Below are 14358 nucleotides of genomic sequence, written 5' to 3' on the forward strand. Positions count from 1 at the left end.
AAACGCCGTTCTCTGTTTCTCTGTGTGTGTGCAGCAAACGCAAAAAGACGAGCCCCACGGAGATGGCCAGAGGAGGTTCGGAGCGGATTACGATGATCGCGACGAAGAGTGGCGCAACGGATGCCGGTGATCCCGACAACGAGCCAGGACTACCTCAAAGTTGGGTCTGGCGTATCCTGAGGGCGGCATTACCCTTTCAGCTTGCTCTGGTGGCTCTATTCTGTGCCGCTTGTCTGCTGGAACCTCATTGTTGCGAGGCTGCCAACACTCTAAATTTGTCTCTCACCCCTCAGCTACGCTACGTTAGGGGACCACCACCGGTCTGAGCTATTTAACGGCTCGACCATTGGGTGAACCTTCAAGTGGAGCTGAAGCTCCGATAAAGAACGTTCGGATCGACTAATTTCTCCTCAGTCACCCGAGTTTCTAGCTTCGCACGAAGAGAGATAAATTTGTTGATCGTGATCGCGAACGTGGAAGTCTGCGACGATTGATCGTCCTTCGATACGAGGAGCGCACGATTTTCCAGAAAATCGAGTCAGATACACTGCCAACGTTGACAGGCAATTATCGCGTATTTTGGTTGGATTTACGGAAGAATAGTTTGTATGGTTTTGAGGGAAAGGACGTGGAACGGATTTGAGATGAGAAGATAAGGGCAACTTAACGGGGGTTGCTGTTTGTAAATAGTGTTGCTTGATTGTGGTAGAGTGTGAAATCTTTGTTTTTGAAACTAGTCGAATATTAAGGGTTGTGTTGGTGACCGACATGGTGGTTCAGTATTTAGTACGACATACTGCAATATAGATCATAGTACTTTAACTTTTTATTTACACGTAAACATTAATTGCTATTCAAAAATTTGCGGAGTATCAAACTTAAAATTACAAAAATTTTACTCTGCGATTGTAAAGTGCTAAGTGTTAAAACTTGTGTTTAGTGCAATGCATTGATTTGTTCAAAATTTAGCACAACTATAAGGTGGTCCAAAAATAATAATTTTACAAAATTATTTCGCTTATGAAGAAAGTTCACGTTGAATTTCTTTCTAACATTTGATTATCAACTTGAATAAAAATTTAAAGATTCGCAAATTTGATCATTTAAACATTGGACAACCTAAAATTTTTAACTGTGAAAAATTGAATTATACATATTAAAAGTTGTAGAATTTGAACATTTTATGAAATGACTAGGATTTATGCTAAATTTGAACTAAATCATTGTTCCAAAGACCCTGTTCTTACGTGTTATTCTACCATCTTATTTCTTAACTTGATCAGATTAAATTCGTAGTGTCGGTCATAAACGAACGGTAGAAAATTCTACCGTAATTTTGCCCGGTATCTTTCTTTCGTATCTCAAATCGCTTTGGCGATATAGTTCCTGCGAGTTCCACGAAGTACCACTTAAAATTTCTGAAAACAAAAATTTTATACACTCGAAATTCACCTTAAACTGCACAAACAGTCCTTTTACACCGACTTCTACAAACATTTTAGTGCAAAAATTAAGATTATCTTTGCCATGTCGATTTCGAAGCACGTTGGCACAATCTCGTCGCATCGTTTCAAAATTAGACCACTGCCATTAAAGGAACGTTGCTGTCAATTAGCAAGCTCAAAGATGCAACGAGACAATGAGTTCCTGTCCAGGAAATCATTGAGCTTCGTTCCTTTACTCTTCACGGACTGAATGAGCTGTGCGCTCCGCGAGAAAAATGTGCGCTCACTTGAGATTGTGATATAAAAGAAAAAAAGAATAGAAAAAAAGCAGATATTATACGTAGAAGTGACTGAGGCGTAGATAGGTGACAATGAGCACTAGGTCAAAAAAATGATGAGAGGAGATGATCAGTGAGGATACTTTTTTATACGTTTTTACGATATTTATCTTTTATGCGTGAGAAAACGATGGGTAAGTACGATCTACTGTACCCAAAAGCAGGATCAAATTCAGTGAAAATTTGAACCATGAAATCGAAACCTCTTCGAGAACGAGAGATAAGGTTGAGAAGTATTTATAAAGAGAAAACTTTATCTTCTTTACGCAGAGGACACTTCGAAGCGAAGAAATCGATCGATTTCTTTATTTGCATAATCAACGAGGTTTCGAGAACTGCGTCACTGTATGAGACGGTGACGCCTTTTGTTATATAGTATAAATATTTATTTATATATATATGTTGCAAATTATATATATATATATATACATGTATTATTATTGTTCATAATTTAACGTCAATCAGGAGGTGACATGATGTTTTACGGATGTGTCCATGGAGAAACAGATATGCCGGAAATGTGCTTAATTGTATGTTTCCGATGAGTGAATTTCATTTGCATGCTGATGTTGAATGACAGTAATTTTGTTGTTTTCAGTCATTTGTTTCTTTTGTTTTTTACGATGGCTGCTTGCAGCTTATGACGGCTTCTTGAATGCTGTCGTGGAGGTTGTGATTGTACTTCATTTAATACAATTTTGTCGAGTATTTTATTATTTTATTGATATTTATTATTGATATTGATATTTAGGTCCATTTGATAGTTGATGTGTTAATACGTTTGTGAATATTTTGTTGACAAATCAAATTATTATAACTTTGAAAAATAGAAATGAAGTTTCGTTCCAATTATTTCTTTCTTATTTTGATAAACAGCGATGGCAATAAAAGGCAAATAAAATGGATTAAGATGATAATAATATTGCAACCTTGAAGGATATAAATGAAGTTTCATCCCAATGATTTCTTTCTTAATTCAATGATCAGATGGCAGTAAATAAGTGTTCTATTAATTAATATAGTAATGCATAATATTAATGACTATTTGGTTGCATTTGTAAATGAGAAAATTTGGTAATTTTATAATTTGATACTTTCTAAATTTGTACATTGGTAGTATGATAATTTGACAGTGTAAGAATTCTTAAATTTGGAAATTTGGAAATACATGAATATTGCATTTTTACATTTAGTGATTTGGAAATTTGACAATTTGGTAATTTGACAGTGTAGAAATTGAGAAATTTGGTAATATGGTAATTTGAAAATTTTTATATTTTGAAATTTGATAATGTAGTAACTTAACTACAGAAATATAAAAGTTTGATAATATAATAATTTGACAGTTTATAAATTTATAAATTGTATAATGCACTAATTCAAAAATTCAAAAGCATCCAAATTTGTTAATATAATAATTTCACAATTTAACAGCCTATAAATTTCAATCTCTCAAATACCCAAACTGAAACATTCATTTCAACTTTTCAAACACACAAACTTAGAAATTTACAAATGTAAAAATATGAAAATTTGAAACATAAATATTGAAACCACCTACACTATACTCAATTGAAACGCCACCAAACATATTAACACTTGCCCAAATCTGCAGAGATTAATTTGAAATTCCGAAATGCAAGGTGTCTCCTTGTTTCCCAAAAAATTCAGCTACCTTCAGAATTATATTAAATGAAGTATTTTCGCGTAGGATTCTTCGGGTAACTTTTTGGTCGTTCCAAAGGGCCCAATTGCTTCGATGTTGCTGGACGCCAAAAAGAAACCTTCGATCGTTCTGATTCGCAGCCACGCAAGTTCTTGGAATTCTAATGAAACTAACATTGACAGGTCCGTGCAACCGGTCTCCAATGATAATTTCATTAAAATGCCATTCGATGTCGTGTTTGATATCGTTTACGTAGCATGTTCTACGTACCAACTTGGCTCGCGACCTGATTTCGAAGAACTTCGAGTTCTCTCGAATTTCATCCACATTTCTTTTTTATTACCGTCACGAAGACTTTCTCGAGTGTTACATAATTTCACTCGATTGAACGTGAAAGGTACGAATATTAACCATTTATCGAGGATAAAGGGTTGTTGAGGGTAGTTTTCATGAAAACGGCCTCGGAAGTATTCCTCTTCAACGAGGACGAAAAAAGAGCAAATTATTGCTCCATCGAATATAAATAGAGATGATGTTAATCGAAAGGTGTGGTGTTAATTGCACTATAGGAATTGTGTTTAGTTAGAGATAGGTTTTGATAGAAATTAAGACAGAAAACGTCTGACGTTTTTAAGGGAAGGATTGCAGTCTGAGAAACATTGCTATCAAATAACGATTAATATGATTAAAGGTTTTATGCATAATCTGCTTCTATATATCGCTTGATGAATTCTTTCAATAAATCTTTTCAATGTATAATGATTTATAATGTGCATACAGAGTGTCCCTTTTTAATTGATTTACTGTGTTGTGATAAGTGTTTAATGATTAGATACATTAAGTGTTTATCATCGTTTTTAACGTATTTTGACTCTCGATTTTTATATATGATGTTCTTTCGAATGATGTTTTTGAACGATGTTCTTGATGAAAGGAATTATGTTCTTTTCGATAGGATACTTTTTAAGGATCAGCATCAGATTTGTTTCTGAAACCTTTTGTGGTTTTAACATTGTTTGGAAATTCACTTATTAAAATTATTGTGGGAAATTGATATCTTTTTGAAATGGAAAATTTGTGTGGGTAAAGTGAACACGTTTAGTAATTTAAATAAGTTGGAATATCTATTTTGGAGGTTAGACATTTGAGGTTTCTAAATTTGAAAATAAGAAAACTTGTGAATTTTTGAATTTGTGAATTTGTGAATTTGTGAATTTGTGAATTTATGAATTTGTGAATTTATGAATTTTTGAATTTGTGAATTTATGAATTTATGAATTTGTAAACTAGTAGCTTTGAAAAATTGAAAATCTGGAAATTCCTAAACCTCAAAGCTTAAAATCTTATAAATTACACATTTTGATAATCTTAAATTTGAAAACCACAAACCTGTGAATTCCTAAGCTTGAAAATAAAAAATTTCTGAAATTCCAAATTTGAAAAATTAATATTTCTAAATTACTAAATTTGTAAATACAAAAATTAAAAAATTTAGAAACCTATGAACCTGTATAGTAACTTCTAAATTTCTAATAAGAAATATTAACTCTTGCAATTTTTCCATTTTCCTTAAAAATATAATAATGACTCGATAAAAGCGGACTACCCAGTATGTAACCTTGTATAAAACTCGGACTGTAAATTGTTCTCGACGCTAGCTGCTAAATATCGATCTTTGTGATCACATCGAAATCAGTTTTCGATAGTAGCATTAATGATAGCTTAAAAAGTCAAGCGATAGAAGGCAACCGGCGATGAAAAGCAAAAGCTGGTGAAAATTAAAAAAATTTTATTTTTCTATATCTTAGAGAATATTCTTATTTGTCAAGGTTGATTGATAGTTTCAAACGATAACTTATAAGTTAACGTTATCTTTCAACGAACGTCCACAACGATTCGTTTGATCGATCAATTTCTGAGTTCGAAATATCGAACTCGTTTTGTCTTCTGTGCCAGATGTTTTTAGAAATAGCACAGCTATATTTCATTGAATTTTCCATCCAGAACACGCAGACTTTTTATAACTTTTAAAATTGTACGATAAACATGATACTTGAACAATTCATGTAAATATATGCGTGTATAAATCAAACGAATTAATCGCACTTATAAGAACCAATATTTTTTCTAAACAAAAAAAATACAAAAAAAGGAGAGAATAAATATAGACATTATATCATTGATTTTTCGTAGAAAACGAAATTAGAGAAGTCTATTTTGTGAGATATTTTGCTAGGGAAAGGGATTGTAGGCGATAAGAACTTACTCGTATTCGTTCAATTTTATTATTAGAATGTATACAATTATGCTTCGATGTGAAACGTCCAAAATATAAAATCGCTCTGTTTTTTTGTACACAATTTGTCATTAAGGTGTGGTAATTAAGATTTACTAGTTTATTTTAAGATTGAAGTCTAATGAATACGCGTTTGCTTATTAGCTTGAGTAGCTGTTATGGATAATCGTATGTGTGATAACTCATTTATGGTTCCACAACTCTGAATAAGTAAACGTGACAATTTTTAACTTTGAAATTTTTATGATAGAGCATTTTGAAATTTCTTAATTTGAAAATTGTATATTTGTAAATTTAAACATTATAAATTTGATATTTGTAATTTTGATATTTGTAAATTTGAGATTCGTGAATTTTACTATTTGTAATTTTGGAATTTGTAAATATGACTTTTGAGAATTTTATTATTTGTAATTTTGGCATTTGTAAATTTGACTTTTGAGAATTTTACTATTTGTAATTTTGGCATTTGTAAATTTCACCTTCGTGAATTTCACTATTTGCAATTTTGGCATTTGTAAATTTTACCATTTGTAGTTTTCTCATTTGCAAAATTTGACATTCGTGAATTTCACTATTTTTAATTTTGGCATTTGTAAATTTGACATTCGTGAATTTCACTATTTGTAATTTTGACATTTGTAAATTTCACTATTTGTAATTTTCGCATTTGCAAAATTTGACATTCGTGAATTTCACTATTTGTAATTTTGGCATTTGTGAATTTGACTTTCGTGAACTTAACATTTATAAATTTAAAAATTTTTCAAATTATAAAATTGTAAATTTGAAAATAACAAATTTAAAAATTATAAACTTGAAAATATTAGATTTCAAAATATCTAAGCTTGAAAATTCAAAACTTCAAAAATAAAAATTTTCCATTCCAAATTTCGAACTTTCCAAGTGAAATATTCAAACACGAAAACTTCATATCCACTTTACTTTCCTAATTCAACATTTCTAAATTTCTATCTCTATAAGTCCACCTAAATAATCAAATAATGCAAATGACTTATCTAATGCTAACATATCTAATGCTAAATATACTATCCTTAATACTACACCGTGTTAAAAAAAAATAGAGCGACAAAATTAGAAAACGATTCACGTTTAACCGAGCTATTGGCCAGAGTGTGAAGGCTTTCACAGTTGGTGCACGATGCTTACCATGTAAGCGTTACACGTTTACGAGTGTGTTTTGTGTTTAGCAGTAGCGATACGCGTCTGTCAAGCTTCTTTGACAGATTATAACTTGTCCATTGGCAAGAGAAGTCCGTAAAGAAACCCGGATTTTATATTCCGAGACTTTGACCATTGTCGTGTAAACTCGCCTTGGTGGACACTTTTGTTTGATGTGCCGTATTTCGCGAAACCGTGAGAACATCTTCAGAGAACGGTTTTCTAAACAGAGTGAATCGACTTGATCGAAGCGAATCGATCGTTGCTTTGAATTAATCAAATGCGAGGGTGAAAAATGATAAAACTAATAAAAAATATATAAGAATTGAACGAGCTTCTTCCAAGTTTCAATTACCGCACGCTTGAAAAAGGATAACGAGAATGTATAAATGAAATGATGAGAGGTTCTGCACCTCTTTTTTTAACGTTGTTGTACTTACGTGTTCTTGACGATACATTACACACACACGTACACTCCGACACAACTTAAGACCTGGTTGTATTCTCTGCATACCTGATTTTTTATTAAAAACGGACAATCCCGTGGGATCGAACGAACTTCATAAAGATCAGCGAAGATGACGACCCCCTTTAGGGTCGTTAGAGAGAGAACTTAAGAAACGGAGCGATTTTCGTCGGTGGATATACTGTTCCGTAATAATTCTTCGTAATTAGTCGGAATTGTTCAAGTTTATGAATCCGAATGTAGGGATTTAAAACGGAATTTCTGAGTTGTTTTATAAAGTCGATGTTAAAGAATTAAATACGACAGATATGTGAAATAGTTTTGTTTGGTACAATGTAAGATAATATTATTAAGGATGTTGGTTTAAATGAGGTTTTTGGTGACCCACGAAATTTAATTCATTTAATTAATCGAAATTTAAGAAAATCTTCTAGTTGAGAATACTGTCTTTTTGCATTCTTTTCATACAGAAAACATGTGTATTTCTATACACATATTCACACGTGTTCAAAGAATTGTATGTACTGGTATAATTTAGATGAATCCTTCCATAAAAATAATTTTAGAAATCTGTATATTCAAAGTTGTGAAAAGAAATCAATTTTATCAAAAATGAAAAAAATCGATTTTGTCAAAGATCAAATTTATGAATGAAAGAAAATCGATTTCGAGGAAGATCAAATTTATGAATAAAAAAAAATCAGTTTTATGGAAGATGCAACTCATAAATGAAAATAATTAGTTTTGTTGAAGTTCTACTTCGAAAATAAGAGAAAATCGATTTTTTGAAAGATCTAGTCGGACCATGTATTTAAATTTGTATCTATCGCATCTCAAACGCATGGAAGTCTCGCTATATGGCCCTACAGGACCTGTAGTCAAAAACTATATAAAAAGTACAATATAAATGAAATTCAAAAATTCCATCAGTACAATCAAGCAAAACGGAACAAGAATCCCTCGTCAAAAATCGCTCCGTTTACCACGAACATAGTACTAGAAAATGTTCGTGCACCTTTCAGGATCCGTAACAAAATGTAGCTTTTGAATCGAAAATATCAGTAATGATCGACCGAAAGAAACATCTTGTTACCAATCCATCCAATTCAGAGTTCCTGTTCATCGAATTCACGTTTTCGTTTCTTCTTTCAAACAAGTAGAAGCATTCGAAACTGAACTCGACGAACACGAGGCCTGTCTCACCTGCCTTATTTACCTATGATAATGTGTATAAAGTACCTGAGAAATCAAAATATTACTTATATATCTGTATACGTATATGTACATTGAAAGTGAAGGATTTTTCCGTTTCTCGATCGAAAGAAAAATGATCGTGTCACGCTTGTGACGAGCTTGATTTTGTCGCTGATTGTATTCGTCTTTGCGTTGCTACGGCGACCATTTTAGATTCTACTTTGCATGCGGTTTTACCTTTAACGAAAGTTACGATATAAGGTCAATGTATGAGCGTATGTATTTCTGGGGAAAAATCTATAAAAACAAAAAAATGGTATAAAGTAATATCAATTTATGTACGTTTACCTGCGGTCGATCGGCTGCAGGTTCTATTTTATACGATAATCGATAATTTTACAGCGGCTTGCAGTTTCTGTCTCCGTTTTTAACGAACAAAATTTTTGCAAAGGTCACAAACCGAACTTTTGAACAAGAAACTGCAGGTCTTCTGCGAGAAACTTATTTTAAATCTGTACTTTCGAGAGTATATCATTGCGTCTTACTTAAATACCCTCCATGAACCGTTTCTATAATAGTATTAGCGATCAGTATAGCTTTTTATTCTTCGTTCTTCAAGTATTTTTTTTACGTTTCTCTAGAAACGAGTATTTTATTTGTTCATTCAGAAAATTGGTTCACGGAGGATTGAACTTTATTGTGTCGATGGTTTCGATTACAATTCCTCCAAGACGCGATTGAATCTAAATATCTTTTATATTTTATCTTTGGCGCCGTAATTTCGTGTATAAACTGCATGACACCTGAGTGTAAATCGTCATTTTCCACCTTTTAAACGTTTTTAAATTCAACCATAGATATCCGCAAGTTTTTCCGATTGTAAATGCGTCAATTACAGCGCCGAATGTATTTTGTCACTGTAAAGGGAACATGTTCGTTCAAATTACCTGGTTTCATGATACATCCATGTGATATATTTGTATTTTTACTTAAACACCTTTTACAAAATTGCAAACTTGTCTGTTAGTAATTGTGTAACTTTGAATTTTTGATAAATAGATCCACTGAGTTCAAGGATTCATTCTCAACTCACATCACATTTATGTAACTTAATAAAAAATATAATACTACTTGATATGTTTCAAATTTTTGTACACGAAAATAATTTGTTGGCTTTATAGCGTTCAATTCTTGTGCAGACAAAAGAATTTATTTTTATTTTGAAAATATCGACATTAAATGGAAAAAAATTCAATACTGAGTAATATTTGCAAAAATTCAATATTTAGTGATATTTGCCAAAAAATTTGATACGAAATGATACTTGCAAAAATTTCAATATTAAGACTTGTAAGAAAAATTCAATATTAAGACTTGTAAGAAAAATTCAATATTAAGACTTGCAAGAAAAATTCAATATTAAGTGACATTTGCAAAAAATTTGATATGAAATAATACTTCCAAAAATTTCAATATTAAGACTTGCAAGGAAAATTCAATATTAAAACTTGTAAGAAAAATTCAAAATTAAGACTTGCAAGAAAAATTCAAAATTAAGACTTGCAAAAAAAATTCAATATTAAGTGACATTTGCAAAAAAATTTGATACAAAATGATACTTCCAAAAATTTCAATATTAAGACTTGTAAGAAAAATTCAATATTAAGACTTGCAAGAAAAATTCAATATTGAGTGACACAAACAAAATTAAGTACTAAGTGATATTTGCAAAAAAACTTAATACTGACTGATTTTACCATTTCACAAGAACATAAGGTTGTTATAAGAGATATGAAAATGTGCAATTTAATAGTTGATATAAAGATTATAGAAAGATGAAAGTTTGAATATTTATTTCCAATATGAAATCGTGTGCAACGAACGTTTTTCCTTTACCGTTTATTACTGTTAGGTTAAGTAGCATTAATTTTATTTGCTCAGACTTGCGCGCGAGTTTGCCATTCACTCCATTTCAAATATACCATGAAATTTGTTCACTCCATTCGATCATCTTTCACACGTCATTGCATCTATCACGTACTATACTTATATTCGAGCAATATCGATAATATTTTCTACGATTACGAAGTATTCTAGTGTATTTTGGCACTGTGGAGAAATAAATTACAGTTTTGGACAACATTACGTCTTTCTTTATTCTGTGTTATAGATACCTGCATCGTTTTGTTAATGTTCCCTAAGAATTTTCCGGGAAATATTTGATATAGCTTTATACAATGAAACCTGAGACCGTGTATAGTTTCAGGAAATATTAGAATCACGGAGAAGGTTTAATGACTGTAATGTAAGTATGTACAGTCAGGAGTAAATCTGGTTTCTCTAAAGAAAATATGACAAGAGACTGCTGCTTGTCGATTTTTAGGGATTTGAATATTTGTAGATGCATTCGTTTGGCCTATACGAATTTAGAAGGTAATTTGAAAATCCATACATATAACAATTTATAAATATAAAAATAAAAGATTTGTTGCTACAAAAATTTTAGACAGCTTGGACTTCACACTATATTAAGTCTTCTAAATTTAAGAAATTCGAAAACGCAAAAATCGTAAGATTCAAAAACTTGTGACTGCAAAAACATAGAAACCCCAAACTCATAAAATTGTCGAATTCCTATGGTTATGCCAATTGAAGGCCACGTTGCACCCGAGTGTACAATACTTCTGTACGTACACGTAATCCCGTTTCGAAAATTGCAACGTGTTACTCGTCGCATGATTAAAGGGCGATATCTATGCACGTCGGATTAAAGACCGCCAGTCGCAGTAATAATTTATTTACAGCTTCGACTTACGATATCCTGGAACCATTAAGTAGATTCTCGGAGAAAAGTTTGGCCGTGCTTGGTCTACCTTGGGTACAGGTGTGAGTCGTAATAACATAGCGGCCGCGCCCTTTAACCTCTAATATCCCTACCTTCGTACTGACTTCACTAACGCCGCCACAATCGACCCCGCACAGGTACACCGCAATCATCTTCTACCTCTGTATCAATCGCCAGGGATTATTATTGCGGATACACTTAGCATTGCGCATTCTCTCTGTTACTTTTGGCACCGAGAATGTTCTGGGATACACACGTTTCTATCCACCCGTTATCTGCACTTTTTGCAATCTTCATTCTTTCACGTGAATTTCTCTTTCTTTAGGTATCGATGCTTCGTAGATCCTTATAATCGTAACATATTTTATCATGATTCTTCTGAGTGAAGGCTTAAACCGTTGGTTAAAATATTAATAGGGGAAGATCGTGGAATTGCAGTTTCTTCAGATATCGGGTGTTATTTATTCATATAAGGAAATTTAGGATAGCGATGATTTTAGTATAGTAGTGATAATCATGGGAAAACTAGAGTTTGCTTAGGATACTGTGCAGAAATTTGAACGTACAAGAGATTTGGGGGATGATAGAAACTTGGTAGTGAATTGGGTATTAAATTTTTACAAATTTTTATTGCAATACACGACAGTACTCAAAAAAACAATTATCCATTAGTCTTCAAGTTTTGCACAATCCAAAAAAATTCATCAGTAATATGTCTGATTGTGAGAAAACATTACATATTATTTAAGTCTTTTTCATATTTCCCTCCTTTTAATATTGATGGTGCACGTCGGCCCATAGCATTTTAACCTCCACCTCGACGGTTCTAATTTGTAATTTACGAGGAGTAAAGAACGAGAGAAATAAGAGCACGGGTGACGAGACCGCCGGCTTAACAGCAGGCAAATGAGCGAAGACAAGAAGTATTATTTTTTACGGGGACGACCCCCAAGCGAGCAAATGGCCTGTGTCGTACTCCTCTATGACTCCTACGGGGTTCTTCTTCTTCTCTCTATCATGCTGGATACTCTTCGTTTAAACGCGAGCAAGAAATCTCCTTACCGACCCCTTCGGCTTCTTCCTCCTTCACCCTTGCCAGCCCAAAGGGTTGAGACTGGGCGAGCTGTAAATTACCAAGAGGGCATTTTGATTAAATTTTTTATTGTAGCCTGCCCGGTTACAACTGGAGGGAACTGACACGGAGCGCCGGGTGATTTAACCTTCCCGGCTGGCCTGCGCTTTTATTTTCCATTCGCGTACCTGAATCTCTGATTAGAAGTAATAATTCGCTTGCTGCGTACGCTTATCGTGAATACGCTGCTGGAGAATGGTATTAATGCCGAAAGAAAGGGGTGAGCCCGGTGTATGTAGATCTACAAAAATAGGGGTGGAAACATCGATATGTTGCTGCAAACATTTTGGACAGCTTTTGTGCTATCGTTATAAAATGATTTGTCCTTGAACCCTCTTGAAATTCTATTTAAAATTTTTATTCTCATTACAACTTGTCACTGTTAATGTAACAAGCAAATTATTAACACTGAATTTCAAATACTGAAAGATTGTGCTTAGTCTTATTTTTTTATTCTACAGTTGTATGGTTTGTCACAAGATCAGCCATGGCAAATATTAAAAAAACAGCTGGTATTAAAACAATTTCGTCTTGATTTTCATGTTTTCACTAAATGCGACAAAAGAATATTAACTTGTTCACTAAACACGTTAAAAAAGAAACGCAAAGTCAAACAAGAAACTAACCACTTTTGGTATCATCTAACTTTAGTGTCAATCTTACAATTAGTGTCTTTCTTATAACTCCGTAATAAAGTACATGCAATCCCTTGTTTGTATAGTATATTTTCTTCTTTTTAATTGTAGTGTATGCTAATATCGTCTAACAGGAGAAAAGCATACATATTTTTAAATTTGTAGCAAAACAAATATTATGTACACACTAATGTTCTTTGGGGTTGAAAGGGTTAAGCATATACAGATTTGCATGAATATAAATCTCCTTACATTCTGAAGAATAATATAGTCAACGTTCAAATTTGTAACTTTTTTCTTTCACTGGTTCGAAACTATCGACACCCTACGAGGGTTGATTTTTCACGCGAAGAGGAAGATGAAAAAGGTAAAAATCGTTCTGAAACAAAAAGACCCGCGTATGAACCGATCCGAGCTGATAACAGAAATTCCGTCGGACATCCCCAGGTCGTTTACGAAATGTCCACCGAGGGACGAGGTCGACGGGGGTGAATCGACTCAACAAGTGTTACGTCAGAACGAGCTTGCGTCTAGGGTTTGGTCGATTCGCGGGGGGTGTAGACGTGCTCTTTCGTTCCTCGCCTGCTAATCGGAGGCGTTTCCTCGTGAGTTTCGCGTCTTTTTCACGCAAAAAGCGTCCTCGTCTTCGTCTTGCAATCGAAGGACAATCGTTTAGAGAATGTACGTGTCATTGCATACCAAATTTGCGTGATGTGACATTGATTAACATGTCGTCATGTCAGCCATATTTAGATGACGCACGAATTTATACTTGATCACTCATTTTATGGAGAACATTTTTAGTTACACAAGGATAAATCGTTTTTTTTGTCGCAGAGAAAGATTTTAATCTTGCATGAGGAGAAAGAGAATCTGACGTATATACATCGTCACTGAATATAATAATTTGCAAATATTTACTGATGGCATTTTTACAAAAATTATATTTATGAAATACAAAAATCTGGTGTCCATTCATTTGGATGCTCAGGAATTAGGGGACATAGGTATCTTCTGTGCCTGGGGATTCAGAAATCAGGACTACGGAAATCCAGAGATTTGGTAATCTGAGGATATAGGGATTCGTGAACTTTGAGACATTGGAGTTGGGGAAGATATGGATACACAAATTTAAGGGTTCGGGAGACATGGATACCAA

The 14358-nt window shown here is 33.2% G+C and overlaps 1 protein-coding gene across 8 annotated transcripts in view; it reads left to right on the top strand.

Annotated features, from left to right (window-relative positions):
- Nucleotides 1-10729, top strand: part of LOC100880783 (klarsicht protein) — a 159482-nt gene extending 148753 nt beyond the window's left edge. For all 8 annotated transcript variants that reach the window (XM_012280641.2, XM_012280643.2, XM_003701246.3 and 5 more), the window contains one exon: nt 35-10729. In XM_012280641.2, coding sequence (XP_012136031.2) covers nt 35-326 — 292 coding nt within the window. In that variant the 3' untranslated portion in view covers nt 327-10729. The remainder of the gene's footprint in view (nt 1-34) is intronic.
- Nucleotides 10730-14358: the final 3629 nt, after the last annotated feature.

This window comes from Megachile rotundata, chromosome 1 (genome assembly GCF_050947335.1).
Source record: "Megachile rotundata isolate GNS110a chromosome 1, iyMegRotu1, whole genome shotgun sequence".
Classification (NCBI taxonomy): Eukaryota; Metazoa; Arthropoda; class Insecta; order Hymenoptera; family Megachilidae; genus Megachile; species Megachile rotundata.